General features: G+C 40.0%; 1 protein-coding gene across 3 annotated transcripts; it reads left to right on the top strand.

The window, feature by feature from the left end:
• The first annotated feature begins 4,212 nt into the window (after positions 1-4,212).
• On the top strand, positions 4,213-21,769 carry pfkfb2a (6-phosphofructo-2-kinase/fructose-2,6-biphosphatase 2a). Of its 3 annotated transcripts, none has more exons than XM_021566291.2 (16): positions 4,214-4,666; positions 5,205-5,305; positions 6,784-6,909; positions 7,245-7,341; positions 7,885-7,951; positions 8,071-8,145; positions 8,263-8,319; positions 8,449-8,573; positions 13,204-13,411; positions 13,582-13,728; positions 13,834-13,938; positions 14,025-14,154; positions 15,931-15,993; positions 16,099-16,163; positions 16,953-17,153; positions 20,274-21,769. In XM_021566291.2, the coding sequence occupies exons 2-16, from the start codon at positions 5,209-5,211 to the stop codon at positions 20,325-20,327; spliced, it is 1,617 nt and encodes a 538-aa protein (XP_021421966.1). In that variant the 5' UTR covers positions 4,214-4,666; positions 5,205-5,208; the 3' UTR covers positions 20,328-21,769. The 3 variants fall into 3 exon arrangements, with proteins under 3 accessions (XP_036803047.1, XP_021421966.1, XP_021421965.1); XM_021566290.2 differs by having other exon boundaries at positions 4,216-4,666; positions 5,072-5,305; XM_036947152.1 differs by lacking the exons at positions 16,953-17,153; positions 20,274-21,769 and adding an exon at positions 16,251-16,940 and having other exon boundaries at positions 4,213-4,666; positions 5,072-5,305.
• Positions 21,770-22,020: the final 251 nt, after the last annotated feature.

Here is a 22,020-nt window from a genome sequence, read left to right as displayed (position 1 = left end):
TAAGGTTGTAATTATTAAAAAACTATTTGTTGAAAAGGCAAAAGGTCAGTGGTGAAATGACAACTCGGGTAACAACATTTTCTTTGAGTTTGTCACTTGTAATTCTAACTTGGAGGGTCAATCAAATTAAATTTGATTACATTTTTTAAGTTAAACTGGGGGCTTCCGATAACTCAGATAGCACTTGAAGGTGGCATCATCTTTCTACAACAAGTAAGTAAGTAGAACATTTTCCAACATGACGTTAGCGCACAACACCAATTTTAGATATACGAATAAATGAATGTGTGACATAAAACAGGGCGTTAAGCCTAATTTCTAAATAGAGACCATATAACTCTCTCTCCCTCCATTATTGTGATGCTCTCTCTCACACAGAACACATGTACACATTCACACACACAGCTAGCATGACAACGTTGACATGACAATATTTTCTAAAGTTATTGTGATCATATCATATCTCACACTTATTGTCATTAACTAAATAGATATCAAAATGTTAGCAAGATAGCTACAACTAACGGCTACAACAGGTAAAAATTAGGATTAGCCAGAGAGCTAACATTAGCTATCTTAAATTAGCCAGCTAAGTTTGCTAACGTTAGCTAGCAAGCAAATCTTTTCTTGAAGTTCTTCTCCCCAACAAACACCGTTTTACTTACAAAAGTAAAACAAGAATGCAAGGGAACAGGGACCACCACTAAAACGGGAGTTGTTTTCCAGCTGTGTTGGTTCGTAGCCTACTGGGCACTCTGTCCCAACTGCCATATGGAATGTTGATCGATGTGCTTCAGCAAGCAGGCTGCCTGCCGGTAGAGACATATTGCTACGCATGAAGCACAGATTCAAATCAAAGTTTTAGCTGTAACTGATGCCTACCTCCTTATTTAGGTACTGAAATTAAAATACAATTACGGCATGCATTATGTTAATTGCTTTAAAGTGGCAATCAGCAGTAGAAACAATAACAAAGCGGTCGCCCCAACCACCAATTCGGTAAAAAGATGAGGAATGGGGCTGGAGAAATGTAACCTCTTTCAAATTCATAGACAGAGCTATGAATTAAATATTTACAGTTTTACCCATGTTTTGAGGCTATATAGTGTTTGTTTACATTTTATGTTTATGAACATTAGAGTAAAACAAGCTTATATTTCGGGTTCTTATGTGGAAAGACAGTTGAACTAATTTCATGAGGCATTTATAAGTTATATTTTTCAAGAATCAATGGGTACATATTCATTTATAAGTCCAAAAATGGATGTAGCAACTGCTGATTGCCACTTTAAGGGAAAATATAATTTTGTACAAATTATTGATGGAAATAAAACCGATGAAAAATAGGGTTTTGTAAATCCTGGTGGATTGTAGTAGGATAAATATGCAGGAGATTTGACATATGTGTTATTTGCTCAATTGTGAAAACAAAATGAGTTAGTCATAAAAGAACACCAAAACATCATTCAGTGCAACATAAAAACAATCTGCAGCACAATAAACAGTGCAATTAACTAACACAAAAGATTACCATTACAAGCCAACACACACAGCAAGCTACCGGATACCATTAATTAAACAACCATTATTTCACTGTACTGCAGTTTTACTGCATTTAACTGCAGTGAATTGTTGTAAGGGTATCCTGTATTATTGTGCATGTTTATCTAGCCTAGAAAAAAATGTTATGGAAGTGAATGTGCACTTTTAAATTGGATGGACCACAATTACGAAAAACACTGCCTTTGGTAAACGCAAAAGCATTTATAGCATCAGAGATTCTCTAAATTAGGGACCATCTATGACAGCTATATGACCACAGAGACTGTCACAAATTAGAGCTTTTAATGCCCTAGCAAATTTGATGACGTGGAGGTGAAATACAGGGCCATCAGAAAGTATTCACCCCCCTTGACTTTTTCCACATTTTGTTGTGTGACAGCCTGAATATAAAATTGATGAAATTTAGATTGTGTCTCTGGTCTACACATACAGTTGAAGTCAGAAGTTTACATACACCTTAGCCAAATACATTTAAACTCAGTTTTCACAATTCCTGACATTTAATCCTAGTAAAAATGTGCTGTCTTAGGTCAGTTAGGATCACCACTTTATTTTAAGAATGTGAAATGTCAGAGTAATAGTAGAGAGTGATTTATTTAAGCTTTTATTTCTTTCATCACATTTCCAGTGGGTCAGAAGTTGAACAAGCTATTAATAGTGGTTGCAACAATTTTGGCAGATCATTTTAGAAAGAGAGGGTCCAGATTGTCTAGCCTGGCTGATTTGTAGGGGTCCAGATTTTGCAGCTCTTTCAGAACATCAGCTATCTGGATTTGGGTGAAAGGGAAATGGTTGAGGCTTGGGCGATTTGCTGTGGGGGGTGCAGGGCTGTTTACCGGGGTAGGGGTAGCCAGATGGAAAGCATCGCCAGCCGTAGAAAAATGCTTATTGAAATTCTCAATTATAGTGGATTTATCGGTGGTGACAGTGTTTCCTAGCCTCAGTGCTTTCCTAACTGCCTGTGAATATTGGTTTCTAACTTCCCTGAAAAATTGCATATCACGGGGGCTATTTGATGCTAATGCAGAACGCCACAGGATGTTTTTTTGCTGTTCAGGGGCAGTCAGGTCTGAACCAAGGGCTGTATCTGTTCCTGGTTTTAAATATTTTGAATGTGGTGTGCTTATTTAAGATTGTGAGGAAGGGGGCCTCCCGGGTTGCACAGTGGTCTAAGGCACTGCATCGCAGTGCTAGCTGTGCAACCAGAGATTCTAGGTTCGAGCCCAGACTCTGTCTCAGCCAGCCTTGACCGGGAAGCACATGGGGCAGCGCACAATTGGCTCAGCGTTGTCCGGGTTAGGGAGGGTTTTGCCGGCAGGGATATCCTTGTCTCATCGCGCACTAGCAACTCCTGTGGCAGGCCGGGCGCAGTGCATGCTGACCAGGTCGCTAGGTGTTTCCTCCGACACATTGGTGCGGCTGGCTTCCGGGTTGGATGTGCATTGTGTCAAGAAGCAATGCGGCTTGGTTGGGTTGTGTTTCGGAGGACGCATGACTCTCAACCTTCGCCTCTCCCGAGTCCATACGGGAGTTGCAGTGATGAGACAAGAAAGTAACTACTACATTTTTTTTTTAAATAAATAAACATTTAAAAAAGTAACCACTGACGGGATGAGGTCAATATCCTTCCAGGATACCCGGGCCAGTTCGATTAGAAAGGCCTGCTCGCTGAAGTGTTTTAGGGAGCGTTTGACAGTTTGATGTGAGTAGGATGTGAGTACATTGGAGGTAAACCAAGGTATTAAGTAATGATGAGAGAGATATTGTCTCTAGAGACATTTAGACATGATGTCACCGCATATGTAGGAGGTGGAACTAAATGGTAGGTTAAGGCATATTGAGCAGGGCTAGAGGCTCTACAGTGAAATAAGACAAATAATCACTAACCAGGACAACTAATGGACAAGGCATATTAGGGAGAGGCATGCGTAGCCGAGTGATCATAGGCATTTGTTTCAAGTACAGAGGAAATTCAGGGAGGACGGCAGGATGGGACAAAGGAGAGGAGGCTCTTCTTACAAATTAAGGGTGGGACACAGCCGATTGAATAATACTTTCATGTTATAGGAAAGCATCCAATAGGAAAGTGTGATTATTGCCAGGAAACAGAAACAGCGGAGTGTGTATTGATTGATACAGTGTGGGCAGTAAGAGAGGAAAAGAGAGGCTGAGATTTTGTATGAGGGAGAAGGGGATACGGGAAATTAGTTTAAAGAGTATATCGACTAGAAGGTCATTAGATACATTCTCACAATTTTTTTAAGAGAAACGGGGCTCACAGGTAGGATTTAGTTTGTCCTTCTTTGGCCCACACTCCAGTACAGTAGGTGGGGGTAATGCGGATGCCAACCGCAGACAAACCCCACCGAAGAAGATTACCAGCAAAGATGTTTATAACTAAACTAAGATGGACCACAGACTGTCTTTTCCAATGGGAACATATGAGTCATAGTGGGCAGAACAAGCAAAGAGGTGGGCAGAGCCAAGCACGAGCTAGTGATATTATATTAGCCCGTTCTAGCATATATCTGCATATTTCCGCTAGAGAACGTCTACTCTGTGAAGTGCGTGTGTGCAATAACTCAATTCGCCTTTGCACTTCCTCTAAACAACGCGCTTTTTTTTACAACTTTGGCAAAGAGTAATGTCTACAAAACCTAGTTCACTCTGTTCATAACAGATTGTAGTTTTGGGAACAGAAAACTGAATTGAGATCAAATGTTCCATCGATGAGAACTTGCAGAATTTCGGTCAAAATCCATCTTCTCCCACTGCTGGCCACTGAGCTTCCTCTTACTACCAATGTCAGGCGGTTGCTTCACATTTATTTAGATGTTTTGTTATTATTATTTTTTTTTTTCATACTTCACATTCATACATCCGATGAAATATCTGTCTCATTGTTCTATCTGTGTTACCGGTGTCCATCGTTAGTCAGTGCGCAGGTTGATTTCCTTCCCGCAGTGTCCGGGGGGAGGAGCCAAACAATAGAATACCTCGGAGCTCGACAGCAGACAGATGAAATAGCTACTGTACTGAGTGGTTACTAAGTGACTCACCAAAGCGATACATTGTGTCTGTCGACTCACTTGTTGTCATTTTGGTAAGTGCTTCTGTAAACTATCCGTCGTGCTGAGGATAATCTGTTTTTGTTGCATAGTATGATGTTGCAGTAAAAATCATGCTAAAGTTGTAGCTGAACCGGGTTTATGTCTTCACGTTGTTTTAGATAGAACAAGCATGTTCATAGAACAATATGAACGTGTGAAAAAATAAACCAACCGGTCACTTTCTTCAGATGTAAAGGGGATGTATTATGCTTAGCTAGCTAGACATATTTTGCACTGTAACAATAGCTAGGCGTATTTATTGGCTAACTAGATAAACTAATTGTGAAAAATATTATACTATATACTAAATATTTACTCAGCTAGCTTGCTATGGTTATTTGAAAGTAAACAATTTAAGCAATCTGGGAAGATGGACTAAACAACTATGTTATCTGCAGAATCCTCTGCAGAGATGACCTCACTTAGCTAGTGTCCTGACCTCTCAGTCCCAGAGAGAGTCCCCAGCCAGGCTACCTGCCGTGAAAGGACCAGTCATTGGACAGTATAGTGACAGTGTGCTGTGTCTACTAGCATCATGGCTGCCAGCCAGCAGAAAGGCACTGCAGTTCTGGAAAGTTCAGCAGAGGGAAAGAGAACGGAACTCAGGGCTAATGAAGTACTGAAGAAATGCTGTAAGTACTTGTGTCTTGTCTGCTAGCCTCATATACTCCTGTATATTCTGGTCCCTTTCCTCTATTAACCCAATTAGGTTAGATGTCAACCTGATCTTTGAGTATTCATTGCAAGCTGTTGCATAACCAATGTTCCTCGCGACAATAGGCAATTACATTGATTAAATGAAATTGAATTTGGCAATGCAGAATCTAACATTTAGAAATTTAGATATTAACACAAAATGCCCCTTTTTGTAAGTAATCAGCCCTATTTTTTTGCCTCGCTGGCAAACTTTGCTTTCCTCATGCAAAGTGAAACTAGGCATATTTTGTCTCCCTACCTGCATACAGCATGTGAAAGGTGCTCTGATAGTTTACTATAGGCATAGCGCCTTTTTCACACTTCAGTTCAAACTAGATTAGATGTGATGTGTGCAGTCATCAGTGCATGCTTTTTTGCGATCACCCCCAGTTAAATAAGTCTATCATTAAAGGCACAGTACAGTCAACTAGATTTTGGTGTGTCTTATATATATTTCCACACTGAGGTTACTGTGAAATTATGATAATGCCCTTTTAGTGTAAGAGCTGTTTGAAAAGACCACCTAAAATCTCTGCCTGTTTTGGTGGGATGGAGTTTCGACCTTCCATGGTGACATCACCATGTGGGAAAACGTGTTAAATACCAATAAGAAAGAGTTCCAAACTCTCTGCCAATAACGTAATTTTCAGTGTTCCCACTCAGATCACACAGACAGTCCTAGTAAAATTCATGCTTGAGAGATCGCCCTTTTTCAAAGACGCCCTTTTTGTTTATTTTTGACAATCACAGTAAGGTACTTAACTGTTACCAAGAAATTATTGAATTTTGAGATAAAAGTAGCTGCATTGGACCTTTAACGAGCCAGTCCAGTCCACTCTGAGGAATCTGTAATCGGGAACTGGAGATGGTTCCAAGATATCCCAAACACACTCATATCTCAAACTCACATTCACACACACAAATCTTTTGCGGGTGGCTGCTTGGTAACCACTGAATTTTTAAGCCACAGGGCTGGTTTAAGGAATGTGTAGCATGTACATGTAATGCCTGGTCTTGTTAAGAATAGCAAGGGTTTGTGTGCAAAGGACTGAGGATGGGTGTTGGTGAATCTTCTATCTGCAGTAACAGACTAAAGAAGAGAGAGCGACAATAACAATAACCTTCAGAACACCAGACTTCATTTTACATTTCTGGGCATGGACTTAACAGTGTCTGTGGCCAGTCAGTAGCTAAGCAGCTGCTGTTTGAAAAACATGAACCACCATTAGTGAGGAGATCTGGATGAAAAAATAAACCCAAAGGAATAATTGACATGTTATTATATTGGCCTTTTTTACAAACAATTATAAAATATAATGGAGTTACTGTGTCATGGTAAAATACTTAGCCTACGTTCTATTGACATTTCAAAGTAAGTTGTTTGGTTGTGATTGATGTTTCTCTGTGTGAACAGCATGGGCCTCTTACATGACCAACTCCCCCACTGTGATTGTGATGATTGGTCTTCCTGCCAGAGGGAAAACCTACATGTCCAAGAAGCTAACCCGCTACCTCAACTGGATAGGAGTGCCAACCAAGGGTTAGTTTAGAGGTCTTACTGTATGTACTATACTGTATTTCCATTAACAAAACTTACAGACCCACACTGCCGGAAGATAAACATTGAAGCCACACTTTCCTCATTATTCATGTTATTGTATTCACTCTATACGATGTGTAAATTCATTCCTTTGTGCAGACTAGCAATCATAGGGATCTTTTTGTATTGATATATTTACAATATAGAGCATTATGTAATTGAACTGCGATGCTGCAGAACCCATGACTTCCTTCCACAGTTCAGTAAGCTGTCACATGACATTCTACTGATTACAAGAACATGTTGTGCATTTCATCACCTGTATTGTGTTGCAGTATTCAACCTGGGGGTCTACAGGCGAGAGGCTGTGAAAGCCTACAAGTCCTATGACTTCTTCAGACACGACAACGAGGAGGCCATGGAAATCAGGAAGTGAGTGCTCCCTTCATAGTATTTTTGGACCTGTAGGAGAAGAATGAGTTTGTTTTGATGAGTTATACAGTATTACAGTAGCTCTTTTATTTCTAGACTATGCCCTCCATGTTTTCCCAAGCAGGTGTTATCTGTATTGAAAACCTTGCTGAGGTTTATAAGGCCTCCTACTGGATTTAGACAAATCATGTCATTTGTTTTTTAGTGAGCAACTCAATGGTAGTGAGTCACCTGGCCGCCCGCCCACCATTTTCCTTTTTCTCGGTTTAATGCTAGCTGCTAGACCAACAGGTATAATACTTGTTATAAGCATTATATAAACCCTATAATCTATTATTATAAGGCTTGTAATATATTGTGTATTTCTATGCTATAATTCTTCAACAGATTGAACATACATATTACTAAGACATAATGGGGTCGTCATACATGGTCGTACAATGCATTATAGCAACATAATGCATTATGTCTGTCAGATTTAAGTGAGTTGTCACTGATTTTTCATTTCAATTGTTATTGATTTGGGTCACTGTGTCCCTACAGGCAGTGTGCTCTGGTGGCTCTGCAGGATGTCAAAGCGTATCTGGCTGAAGAGGGGGGTCAAATCGCTGTGAGTTTCTACTCTCTGCTCTCTCTGCTGTTTTGAGTAATTGGAGACAAAATAGTGATATCAAATTGGAAAGACACGCTTCATTTTAGCTATCAGTGAGACGTGATTATGTCTTTCAGGTCTTTGATGCCACAAACACCACCCGAGAGAGGAGAGAATTACTCCTTAGTTTTGCAAAGGAACATGCTTACAAGGTCAGTGTTATTATTTGTTTCTATACCTAACAATGGTTAGGTTTAGAAACTATTCTTAATTATTGGTGTTAAAATGGTTTGGTAAAGTATGTCTTCAAAGATTGGTCTCTTTCGCAGGTGTTTTTTGTGGAGTCATTGTGTGACGACCCTGATGTCATTGCTGCTAATATTATGGTAAATTAACTGACATGTTTAAAAACTTAATTACATTATGAGTTTTACTTCTCATTAAAACATTCTATGATTATCTTCTTAAGGATTTCCACACTTTAAGTCTTGTGCACCTCCCTCTCTCCTCCCCAGGATGTGAAGGTGTCCAGCCCAGACTACCCAGAAAGAGACAGAGAGAGTGTGATGGAGGACTTCCTGAAGAGAATAGAATGTTATAAAGTCATGTACCAACCATTAGACCCAGATGAACACGACAAGTAAGACATCCTCTATTTTAAATGGTTAATGCTGCATTATGTACATTTTTGTATTTGTTTTAATGTTCAAAAGCTCTGAGTCGCTAGTGGTCCCAATGTGCTTCAACCGTAGCAATACTGCGCCTCCAGCCTGCCTGAAAACCACTGTATTCGATACCATTATTACGGAGAATAAAACAAATTATGCTACCCTCTGCCTATTAGCTTCTTAGCTTATTCAAGCTGGTCTCAAAATACATCACTGCCTCTTTAAGACAAAAAAAAAGTTATATGTGAACATGTAGCTCTCACTTTGATATCAAAACAAGTGCATCTAATCATGACTGCTGATGCTGTAAAAACAGTCCAGTTCGAAGTGAACGGCACAGATCCGTATATGGCAATGGGTATATTTGCATATAGGCCTACTGCAGCTCTGATTGGTTATGGCGCACTGGTCTGTGTAGAGTATGTGCCTGAGTAGTGCCTGTCAATGAAATTGAATCCTACTCCGATGCATTCTGCCTACACTAAAATCTCTTGTATTATTAGTTTTGCATAGTTCGTTTTGTTTTGGTATGTTGCATTGAAAGTGGTTAATATTGTGTTGATTCAATCACAATTCCCACAGTAAAGGGAAACGTTGATAGTGTTAACTAATGGGTAAAACTGTAGAAAGTTGAGTGAAGTTCAATCTGGTGCTTTTCTGTGCCTTCTGATATTTCTTCTGCGCGGCAGTCCCGGGGAGCTGCACGCCCGCATTCAGTTTAGAGTTAACATTGTCGCGATAACTATTCAGTGAGAATAAGCCCTTAGTCTAGTGCTGTAGGTTGGTTATCTTTGAATGCAGCAGGTAATCATTCTTAAGGTCATTACTTAATGTATTGACTTTATATAACAACTCTGGGGTCAATTTGACTAATGGTTAGCGTTAGTGTATTGGTATATTGTGGTCATCTTTGAATTCTGGTACTTTGTTGTTTAAATATGTTTGTGTAAATTATTTAATCTCAGTTGGTACACTCCACATTAGTTTTCCAAAATACTTCAATACACTCTCACAGCTGTAATATGCAGACTGCGCAAGCAGCAGAACTTCTGGTTTCAAATTTTCATAAAAAAAATATTGATAGAGGAATTAAATTCCTATATGTTTATTACCCAATTCAATTAATACACTATTTCTCAGGATTTGTAAGAAACTTATTTGCATAAAATGGGCGGAGACCAGCCTCAATCAAGCAATAGCGTTTATTCTCGAGAGTACTGAACATGATACATGATACAACCGGTTATAAACTGACGTATAAAATGACGTCATTAGGTTTCAAACTGTCCCGTCCCTCCTCCACTCCGGTACGATGGCAGTATAGTTCTCAAGCCTTCCTACATCCTCCTCCACCATGCAGATAATTTATGACTAGGCCAAGGCCTCCCTGTGTAGATAAGCATTCTAGCCAGTCTGACGATAAGTTCATTTGTTTCTACCAAGGAACAGACAGTCATTGTTCTAATTCTTGATTATAATTACACACATTATATTCAGTACTAGGATTAAAATAAAATTCATACATCTATACAGTAACATAATAGTATTCTGATTAGTCAGTCCTGATTGAAATGTATACATAATTAGTCAATATTGATAAAAAAAAATCCCTTAACAAATATCCAGTTTTCACTAGTTCAGACCACATAATAGGGCACCAATATGTGATTATACAGATATACTGATCAGGATATTTCACATGGTTCATCTGCATAATTTAAACCTAACATTCATTTGCATGAGACAAAGTTCACTTGATCAGTAGATATGTTCTATTATCCTATGGTGCCAATGACATCGATTGTGCCACCAACTTGTCTGGTGCAGCCATCAGGGTTAAAGGGATTTTAAATTCACACAGCTTCTAAGGACATATTCATAAGGTTTACATACCAAATTTCATGGCCCCATGTCCATCGGTTCAGTTCTTCTAGTCCTGGAGTGATGTGGTACCATCTAGTGCTGTAGCGTGGCCAACATTGAATGCAGCATCTAATCATTCTCAAATTCATTGGAGGCTAATTCATTGAGTCTATACAGTGTACCAAAACTGGAGTGAATCTGAATTATAGTTCATGACAAGGAGATAAAAAATTAGCATATGTGCTAACGTGCACCTATAGGTACAGTGCGGCCATATTTGAATGCAGCAACAATTTTTTTAGTCTAAATACAAAATCTGGAGAAAATCTGACATGGTTCATCAGGAGCATATGATTTTGAGCATTAACGTTACATATGCAAATAATTAGTTTCCTTGTTTTTTTTAGTAATATCAAATTTAGTGTGGATCATCTTAGGGGTGGTCAAAGATAGTGTTGACTAATTTTAAATTGATAGGCCACTGTAGAGTGGATTTACAGCAGTTAAAATAGACTAAATCTGATTGGTCAAAAGATGGTTGAGTTATTGACAAATCTCAGCTTTTCTCAATATTTTTTTGTGATTATTTAAGCATTAGTGTTACATAGTCAAAAAAGTGAATTGTTAATAGTTTCCTTATTTTTTTATCAATGCCAAACTTGACATGGTTAATCATTGTAATGTCTTTCATGATCCTATCTAAGTTGAAAGGCCATTGTGGGGTAGTTACAGTGGGGTAAAAAAAAGTATTTAGTCAGCCACCAATTGTGCAAGTTCTCCCACTTAAAAAGATGAGAGGCCTGTAATTTTCATCATAGGTACACTTCAACTATGACAGACAAAATGAGAAAAAAAATCCAGAAAATCACATTGTAGGATTTTTAATGAATTTATTTGCAAATTATGGTGGAAAATAAGTATTTGGTCACCTACAAACAAGCAAGATTTCTTGCTCTCACAGACCTGTAACTTCTTCTTTAAGAGGCTCCTCTGTCCTCCACTCGTTACCTGTATTAATGGCACCTGTTTGAACTTGTTATCAGTATAAAAGACACCTGTTCACAACCTCAAACAGTCACACTCCAAATTCCACTATGGCCAAGACCAAAGAGCTGTCAAAGGACACCAGAAACAAAATTGTAGACCTGCACCAGGCTGGGCAGACTGAATCTGCAATAGGTGTACCTATGATGAAAATTAAAGGCCTCTTTAAGTGGGAGAACTTGCACAATTGGTGGCTGACTAAATACTTTTTTGCCCCACTGTACATAGGAATGAATTAAATAGGCACATAAACTGTCCCTATTGTCAGACTTGGTGGCTCCCAGGAAGTGTGAAAACGTACAGTACATGTCAAACGAATGTCAAAGCTGTCATCAAGGCAAAGGGCGGCTACTTTGAAGAATCTCAAATATAAAATACATTTTTTTGTTTAACAGTTTTTTGGTTACTACATGATTCCATATGTGTTATTTCATAGTTTTGATGTCTTCACTATTATTCTACAGTGTAGAAAACAGTCAAATTAAAGAAAAACCCTTGAATGAGTAGGTGTCCAAACTTTTGACTGGTACTGTACATAGTACTCAGAAGTCTTTACCAAGTTAGCTATCTTCAGATTGCCTGGTAAAATATTTGATCGCTGAGACATTCATGTTAGTTATAACATTTTTACAATGTACCCATAACTGCAGGAAGTAGGGGTGTTGAAGGTGCTGCAACACCCCGTGATAAATCACCCATAAAAAATAATTAATATATTTTAAAAGTCATTTTTGGGAAAATGTTGTTTTTCTACCAAATTAATGCGCTAGGCCTTTATGACTCATATGAGCTGAGAAAAATACTTGTCAACAGAGCAGGGAGAAATCGGACTATACTCTGTATGGAGAGGATGTCATTCTAGCGACTACCGATGAGAGCGGGGTTTCTATGGAATTGTGTTGAACTCTTGACTTTTTTTTTTTCATTCTTGCCAGAGGGGTCTCCAAAAACAGCAGTACATAAAAAGTTCCACAATGTAGCTTTAATTGATACCATTTGTATTTACAAACCTTCATCAAGAGTTCCATAGTTTGTCCAGTAGTTGGAGACAACACACAAGATTGACAAAGTTATTTTTTCAGATTATAGCCTGCTTTGTCACCATGTTGACTCCTCATAACATCATTGGTCTGATTTCCAATTCTAAATCTCCTGACAGAAAAACGTTTTTGGTTCGTTGGTCATTATTCCTAATTCACCATAGTATTATTAGATGTAGTCCCTCATATGATAAGCCTTATAAAACAACACACTGATTTTACACTGTTTATCTTCAAGAAATGTACAAATGACAATCTTATTTCAAGCCTGAGCTCTCCTAAAACCTGGGCCTCCAAGTCATATCAGCAAATTCCTCTGGACATTGTCCCAGTTAGAGAAGAGGAACAGTTGCTTCCCCTCTTACTGACCCAGCCAGGGCCTTGCGAAAGCTTTTGTTTTCAGCAGTTCGGGCCATTTAATACATACAGAAAGCAGGTGCTGAATAGCTATTAAAAGTGTTATTTTATTATTAGAAGTTCTTGTCAATTTCTTAGATTTCTCAAAACTATTGTACTGAGAATTAATTTAGCTAATGAGTAGATCTTCATGATGTTCATTATTAGCGTCTTTAGCAATGAGTCTGTATAGGATCAAGACACTATCAGGTCACTGATAAATTCCATCTTGACCTCCATTCTAACCTCTGACCCCTAGGGACCTGTCCTTCATCCAGGTCATCAACGTGGGCCGGAGCTTCCTGGTAAACAAGGTGCAGGACTACATCCAGAGCAAGATCGTGTACTACCTGATGAACATCCACGTGCACTCTCACTCTATCTACCTGTGTCGGCACGGAGAGAGCGAACACAACGTGGAGGGACGCATCGGGGGCGATGGAATGCTGTCTGTTCAAGGGAAAAAGGTATACCTCGACTTCTCCTTTAGTAAAGTACAGAAACTACTGCGCCGCTTCATGCTATGTTGCTCTGTGTTCTATATATATTAATCTTGCACACGCAATCACTGTATGACACCATCTTTCTTACATTCTGTATACAAATAAACCTACTATGCCTATTCTAATCCTCTTAGTTTGCTGGAGCGCTGAAGGGTTTTGTGGAGCAGCATGGTCTGACAGACCTCAAGGTGTGGACCAGCCAGCTGGGACGGACTATCCAGACTGCTGAAGAGCTCGGGGTGCCCTACGAGCAGTGGAAGATACTCAACGAGATCGATGCCGTTAGTACCACAGCACCATGGTTCAATAGTGACCCACAGACAACATGGTAGGGGTTAAATTTAATAATGATTGTCTATAAAAAAAAACGTATTTATGATTCTCAGGGTGTGTGTGAGGAGATGACCTATGAGATGATTGAGGAAACCTTCCCTGCGGAGTTTGCCTTAAGAGATCAGGACAAGTACCACTACCGCTACCCAGGAGGAGAGGTACAGTTACTCCTTATCTCTCTACAGAGATCTGTCCCATTCATCTGAAGAACTGAGCTCAGTTTGTCCCTCTCCTCTCTCCGTAGTCCTACCAGGACCTGGTGCAGAGGTTAGAGCCGGTCATCATGGAGCTGGAAAGACAAGGCAACGTGCTGGTTATCTGTCACCAGGCTGTCATGCGCTGCCTGCTCGCTTACTTCCTGGATAAGAGTGCTGGTACAAACACACAAACTCACTTAGTGCCTTTGGAAAGTATTCAGCCCCTTGACTTTTTCCACATTTTGTTACATTACAGCCTTATTCTAAAATTGGTTAAATAAGAACTTTTCCTCAGCAATCTATACACAATACCCCATAATAATGTTGCTAATTTATTAAAATTTAAAAACAGAAATACCTTACTTACGTATTCAGACCCTTTGCTATGAGACTCGAAATTGAGCTCAGATGCATCCTGTTTCCATTGATCATCCTTGATATTTCTACAACTTGATTTGAGTCCACCTGTGGTAAATTCAATTGATTGGACATGATTTGGAAAGGCACACACCTGTCTATTTAAGGTCCCACAGTTGAAAGTTGGAAAGGCCTTGGTCAGGGAGGTGACCAAGAACCCGATGGTCACTCTGACAGAGCTCTAGAGTTCCTTTGTGGAGATGGGAGAACCTTCCAGAAGGACGACCATCTCTGCAGCACTCTACCAATCAGGCCTTTATGGTAGAGTGGCCAGAGGGAAGCCACTCTTCAGTAAAAGGTACATGACAGCCCACCAAAAGGCACCAAAAGACTATCAGACCATGAGAAACAAGATTCTCTGGTCTGATGAAACCAAGATTAACATTTTTGAATATATACCAAGCGTCACGTCTGGAGGACACCTGGCACATCGTGGTGGCAGCATCATGCTGTGGGGACTGCAAGACTAGTCAGGATCGAGAGAAAGATGAATGGAGCAAAGTACAGAGAGATCCTTGATGAAAACCTGCTCAGGACATTAGACTGGGGCGAAGGTTCACATTCCAACAGGACAACGACCCTAAGCAGACAGCCAAGACAACGCAGGAGTGGCTTCGGGACAAGTCTCTGAATGTCCTTGAGTGGTCCAGCCAGAGCCCAGACTTGAAACCGATCGAACATCTCTGGAGAGACCTGAAAACAGCTGTACAAATATACTCCCCATCCAACCTGACAGAGCTTGAGGGGATCTGCAGAGAAGAATGGGAGAAACTCCACAAATACAGGTGTGCCAAGCTTGTAGCGTCATACCCAAGAAGACTTGAGGCTGTAATCTCTGCCAAAGTTGCTTCAACAAAGTAAAGTACTGAGTAAAGGGTCTGAATACTTACGTAAATGTGATATTTCTTTCTAAAAATGTCTAGATGTGTAGATTCATGAGGGAGAAAAACAATTTAATCCATTTTAGAATAAGGCTGTAACGTAACAAATTGTGGAAAAAGTCAAGGGGTCTGAATACTTTCTCTGTATACAGACAAGCACATTCACAGATACACACAGCACCTCGTTAGGAAACTAAATTAGTTTAGGCAGGATACAAGCACACAAACACACACATCTTGACCTCTGTTTTGAGTGAAAAATATGCCTTTGCTCATGTTCATCCTGGATGAAGGACAGAAATAGATGTTGAGGTTAAAAAGAATGTCACATGGCCCTCTTAAGGTCTGCCAATTGAGTTGCGAAAATAGTTTGTGCCTTAAGGGGCATTTTAAAGGCTAGTAAAGCCACCCACACTGTGACTGTGCAGTGGGCACCTCTGACTGTCACTGCCAGATGTCAGGAAAGAGAAGTGATGAAGTCTATTGACTAATTATATTGGCTAATCTAAATATAATCCCTAAAAATATATGTATGTATTGTTAACTCTATCACGTGTCATTAACGGCATGAGGTTGAGTCCTTTTGAGATGCCATGTTGATCTCACATGCAATGTTCTAAATAAAGTCATTGTGTCTTTGTTTCTGTTGACACAGATGACCTGCCCTACTTGAAGTGTCCCCTCCACACAGTTCTAAAGCTCACCCCTGTGGCTTACGGTAGGATATCTCATCCAAGACTACCCTGTGTCAGTCTCAGACACATCTTTCTCTCTCATTCCTCTCTCTCAGGTTAACAGTGACTGTTATTTTTTTCTCGGCCAGGTTGTAAAGTGGACATGTTTGACCTCAAAGTGGAGGCTGTGAACACTCACCGGGACAGGCCATTAGTGAGTTGTTATCCTTGACAAATCTCTGTTCAATCTACTGTTCTACTTAATTTCATTGGTTCGTATACTGTATCCCTCTTTTAACAGGTGTGGCCAGTTCTGACCACTGATCCAACAACTTTCTCCCAAGAGTCAGATGGATGATTAACTACAATAAATAGTCGAGTAATAACAAACTGGCTGATCAGGGAAGTTGCAGTTTGAAGAGTTCTAGGTAGTAGTGAGTCAATCCTCAGAATATGCAGTTATATAAAATAGTGTGAGAAATTGCAACAACGAAAAACAGACCAGCTGAGTCATAACAAACTGGCTGATCTGGGAAGTTGTAGTTTAAAAAGTTCTAGATAGTAGTGAGACAATCCTCAGAATATGCAGTTATCTACAAAATAGTGTGAGAGAAATTGCACACACAAAAAGACCAGAGTACAGTTTCCACCCTCAACCATACAAAGGGCCTATTTTATGTCATTTCTCCTAATTTGGAGATCTGCTTATACAGTACAGTATGTAGTTCTGGAATCAACAGGCCACACTGTCTCAGTGCTGTCCCCGGTACAGTGTGTTTACCAGATGTTCCATGTGGTGTGGGCGTTACACTCAAAAACATGACCAGTGGCCACACTGCCTTTTACTGAGCGTAGCCCTGCTAGCATGTCTGGGAAAGGAACCGCAACACCTCTTCAATATTCTGTTGTTTGTTTCAGCTGTAATGTTTTCACAAGATGTGTAGCATGCAAGACACGCGCGCACACACAGTGAAACTTCTGATGCTCCATCCTCTCTCACCAGGATAAAGTCCGTAATGACGTTGTTCCCACCACATTCCTCCGGAGGAACAGTTTCACCCCGCTGTCCAGTCACGACCAGGTGAAGCGACCGCGCCTCTACAGCGCCGGCAACCCACCTCAATCTCGACGGCCCCTGGCCCCCTTTATACCCAGCATGCAGTCCTTCGAGGACCCTGAGGGAGCAGAGTTGACACGAAGCCAAGTTAGTTGTCTTTCTGCATGAATGATGTCTCTCTTCACGTGTTTTTATGATGTTACTGATGTCCTTAAACTACAGTAAACTTATTTTAAAAACTAGGGATGCACTATATATCGATGAGCAAATCAGAATTGGACTATATTAGTTAAAAATGCCAACATTGGCATCAGCCCGATGTCTAGTTTAACGCCGATGTGCAAAACCGATGTCAAAGCTGACGTGCATACCTACATAAACGTAGGTAGATGACGTGCATACCTATATAAACGTAGGTAGGTGACGTCCATACCTATATAAACGTAGGTAGATGACGTTCATACCTATATAAACGTAGGTAGATGACGTCCATACCTATATAAACGAAGGTAGATGACGTACATACCTATATAACGTAGGTAGATGACGTACATACCTATATAAACGTAGGTAGATGACGTCCATACCTATATAACGTAGGTAGATGACGTACATACCTATATAAACGTAGGTAGATGACGTCCATACCTATATAAACGTAGGTAGATGACGTCCATACCTATATAAACGTAGGTAGATGACGTACATACCTATATAAACGTAGGTAGATGACGTACATACCTATATAAACGTAGGTAGGTGACGTCCATACCTATATAAACGTAGGTAGATGACGTCCATACCTATATAAACGTAGGTAGATGACGTCCATACCTATATAACGTAGGTAGATGACGTCTATACCTATATAACGTAGGTAGATGACGTCTATACCTATATAACGTAGGTAGATGACGTCCATACCTATATAAACGTAGGTAGATGACGTACATACCTATATAACGTAGGTAGATGATGTCCATACCTATATAACGTAGGTAGATGACGTGCATACCTATATAAACGTAGGTAGATGACGTGCATACCTATATAAACGTAGGTAGATGACGTCCATACCTATATAAACGTAGGTAGATGACGTGCATACCTATATAAACGTAGGTAGATGACGTGCATACCTATATAACGTAGGTAGATGACGTGCATACCTATATAAACCGTAGGTAGATGACGTGCATACCTATATAAATGTAGGTAGATGACGTCCATACCTATATAAACGAAGGTAGATGACGTACATACCTATATAACGTAGGTAGATGACGTCCATACCTATATAAACGTAGGTAGATGACGTCCATACCTATATAACGTAGGTAGATGACGTGCATACCTATATAACGTAGGTAGATGACGTACATACCTATATAAACGTAGGTAGATGACGTCCATACCTATATAAACGTAGGTAGATGACGTACATACCTATATAAACGTAGGTAGATGACGTGCATACCTATATAACGTAGGTAGATGACGTACATACCTATATAAACGTAGGTAGATGACGTCCATACCTATATAAACGTAGGTAGATGACGTACATACCTATATAACGTAGGTAGATGACGTGCATACCTATATAACGTAGGTAGATGACGTACCATACCTATATAAACGTAGGTAGATGACGTACCATACCTATATAACGTAGGTAGATGACGTGCATACCTATATAAACGTAGGTAGATGACGTCCATACCTATATAAACGTAGGTAGATGACGTACCATACCTATATAAACGTAGGTAGATGACGTACCATACCTATATAAACGTAGGTAGATGACGTGCATACCTATATAACGTCGGTAGATGACGTACCATACCTATATAACGTAGGTAGATGACGTGCATACCTATATAACGTCGGTAGATGACGTACCATACCTATATAACGTAGGTAGATGACGTGCATACCTATACAACGTCGGTAGATGACGTAATGACACCACGAAAAATACAGCGCTACACAGAACAAAAGCAGAAAAATACTAAGCCAACAACTAAACAAGTTCAAGTTGAGCAGTAATTTGAAAGAGTAAGAACATTTCAGAGAGACAACTCAAAAGGTGAAATCCATTAACACCAAGATAATGGAATTCATTATGCTACTTGCTATGGGCGTCACAACCAACATTTGGACCAGCGATGTCAGCCCTTTGAGCATGCTGAGTCTGACAGCACAGTGGGTCGACGAGGATTTTGTACTGATGAAAGCCATATTGCATGCTCAAGAATGTGCTGGTTCTCATACCGCTGGTGCCATTTCAATGGCATTTGAGAACATGTTTTGAAACTTGGAAACATGAACACACTCCTAGCGCTATTCGAACAACTGACTGGAGAAATAAGCCAATCAACTGTGTCTGCAGCAGACGTGATACCCTCTGTCATGGCATTGAAACGCCTACTCAACAAAACTGCCAACATAGACCGTGGGGTTAAACAAGCAATTCGGTGGTATACTATCGGAGCCTCTTTACTGCGTCGCCACCATGCTCGATGCTAGGTACAAGGACCGCTACTTCGATGCAGACAATAAACAGGGTTTATGTGAAATGTTACATACACAGCTGGACAAGATGGAAATGGACAGTGACTGCGCACCGAGGAAGAGAGGCCACGGATAGACAGAACAGAAACACTGCTTGACATGTATGATGAAATCCTGGTTGAGAATGAAACGACTGAACAAATGAACAACGAAACAGCACAGCAAGTAAGTGAAAGAAATAGGTTTTGATTATGTTTTACTGGTAATGGGGACATACGTAAATGCCAACAAAATAACTTTTTGGTCAATGTGGTGTGTGTGTGTAACCTTTATTTAACTAGGTAAGTTAGATAAGAACAAATTCTTATTTACAATGACAGCCAAACCCACACGATGCTGGGCCAACTGTGAGCCGCCCTATGGGACTCCCAATCGCGGCCGGATGTGATACGACCTGGATTCGAACCAGTGCCATAGACCGCTGCATCCGTGTGTGTGTGTGTTAACTATTTAACTGTACCAGAATGCTTAAAAGGACGCAACATTTTTTAAATATTGGTTATCGGCATCAGTGTCGTGCATCCCTAAAAAAAACAGCAAGTTGTGTCTTGTGATTGACCTTACCCTTCTCTTTCTGAGCTCAAGTGTAGCAGAGACCAGTCAAAACAAATTGTATGAAGACGCCGCCCAGCCTTGGCACAGCTTAGCATGTGAGATAACACTGTCTCTCCCTCCTTCTGCCTCCTAAAGGAGTCTCTCAACTGCTTCAGCCCAGGGGACTCAGAAGATGCTGTTCGCAGTTGAAGAGGACAGAGACTGGGGGCTCCACTCCCCAACATCCTCTCTGCTATCAGACCTGGGTTCAAATACTATTTTAAATGTTTGTACATAGCTTGAATGTTTGCTTTAGCCTGCCAGGAGTGCCAGATGGGCAGTGTTTGCACTTTGGGGGCTTTTCTATTGATTTCATTTCAACATGCAAGCACAGCTGAAGTATTTGACATGATTTCAAATAGTATTTCAACACAGGTGCCCTCTGTATGTACCTACTGTACCGCTCAGGCCTGCTACATACCATGCCAGCCTTACCAGTTTGATTGTCAAGCAGTGGTTCAAGCACAACACCTCAGCCACAAATGGTCACAGCGTGTGGTTGTTGTAGTGGCCAAAATTTGTTCTACAGCTGTTTAGTTTCTGTTGACATCTGTTAGATAGATATTGTGGTTGTGTTAGGGTGAAGAGCGAGATGATTTGAGAAAAACATGGCCTTGCTTGCACACACACTTATCAACATTCAAAGTTGAATTTACTCTAAACAGAACTTTGGGATGTTTAAATAGAGGATATCTTTGAGGAAATTTGTCTTAGTGTAAAATAAATTGTATAAATCTACTAAGTCCCTTATGGAAGGGGTTGCCACATGGTAACACTGAACATTTTATAAAAAACAAAGCACTTACTAGAAACACTGTCTTATCCTTTGTCTATAATGTATAATTACTTAAGCTCTTATGAATAATATATGTACCTCTTAAATTGGATAGTTGAATATCATCGTTTTTGAACAGCCTTGTGACCAACTGTTATTCCTCCGTTAGGCTGAAAGACCACCATACAGGATTTAACATTTCAGCTCAGGGATTCATGTTATTGGTTAGTCACATGTTACTGTCACAGGTTACATTTCTGTGTGTGTATAGTTCACATTTTACTCTGCAATTCGGTTACATATTTATCGTCATGTTATGAAATACCAATTTATTTGCATTATAGATGCATCCATTACACGTCTTCAGCTAAAATGGCAACTACTACTGTAGTTCCAGTTAATGCCAGCATTTATTCTTACATTTGTTAAAAGGACATTGTGTTTTTACTTTTCCTAACGTTATCTGCATGATTTTGAATTCTGGAAAAGCACAGCATAAGGAAAGAAACTGTAGGTACGTTCATACTTAAACTTCACTGATCTTGCCCAGCTATGTGTATCTTATTGTTAATTACTGCTATAATTATATATGTTAAATGTGATGCTGCTCTAAAGTGCCTCTGTGACTGTGTTTAGTAGCATTACTTTTGTGGCTCTTGCAAGGCTATGTTATTATATAAATAGGCAGAAAACCGTAGCCTGTAAGACTACAGTATACTGATCTGTATACTAGCACTATGCTGTAAAATTATTTAAATCACTGGAATATTAGTCTTATGAGTGTAAACGATTCAATAAATGAATGTATCTGTCAGAATGTCTTGCTCATGGCAGTTAGACTTGACTTTGTCCTCTGGTACACAGTGTGGGCATGGGCAGATTTAGTGAGCTCCATTGGGTGGTACCTATCTGTTTCGATGTTTACAGCAATTCTTCCTGCCTTATCTAAAGCCAGGGCAAGCCTCTGGCAGAACCCTGGATATAGGGCAAGATTCTGAGGGATGCTTCCTGGGAATAATAACCTACGGTGCATTTGGAAAGTATTCAGACCCCTTTTTTATGCTTTGT

The sequence above is a fragment of the Oncorhynchus mykiss genome, chromosome 16, assembly GCF_013265735.2.
Source record: "Oncorhynchus mykiss isolate Arlee chromosome 16, USDA_OmykA_1.1, whole genome shotgun sequence".
Classification (NCBI taxonomy): domain Eukaryota; kingdom Metazoa; phylum Chordata; class Actinopteri; order Salmoniformes; family Salmonidae; genus Oncorhynchus; species Oncorhynchus mykiss.
This window is presented reverse-complemented; position numbering and strand designations above follow the sequence as displayed.

What these genes read in the sequence shown, in the direction of transcription:
- pfkfb2a (XM_021566291.2), top strand. Translation starts at nt 5,209, where the DNA reads ATGGCTGCCAGCCAGCAGAAAGGCACTGCAGTTCTGGAAAGTTCAGCA. An exon ending in TGAAGTACTGAAGAAATGCT is followed by an intron (nt 5,306 to 6,783) that starts GTAAGTACTTGT and finishes CTGTGTGAACAG; the next exon opens with CATGGGCCTCTTACATGACC. An exon ending in AAGAGGGGGGTCAAATCGCT is followed by an intron (nt 7,952 to 8,070) that starts GTGAGTTTCTAC and finishes TATGTCTTTCAG; the next exon opens with GTCTTTGATGCCACAAACAC.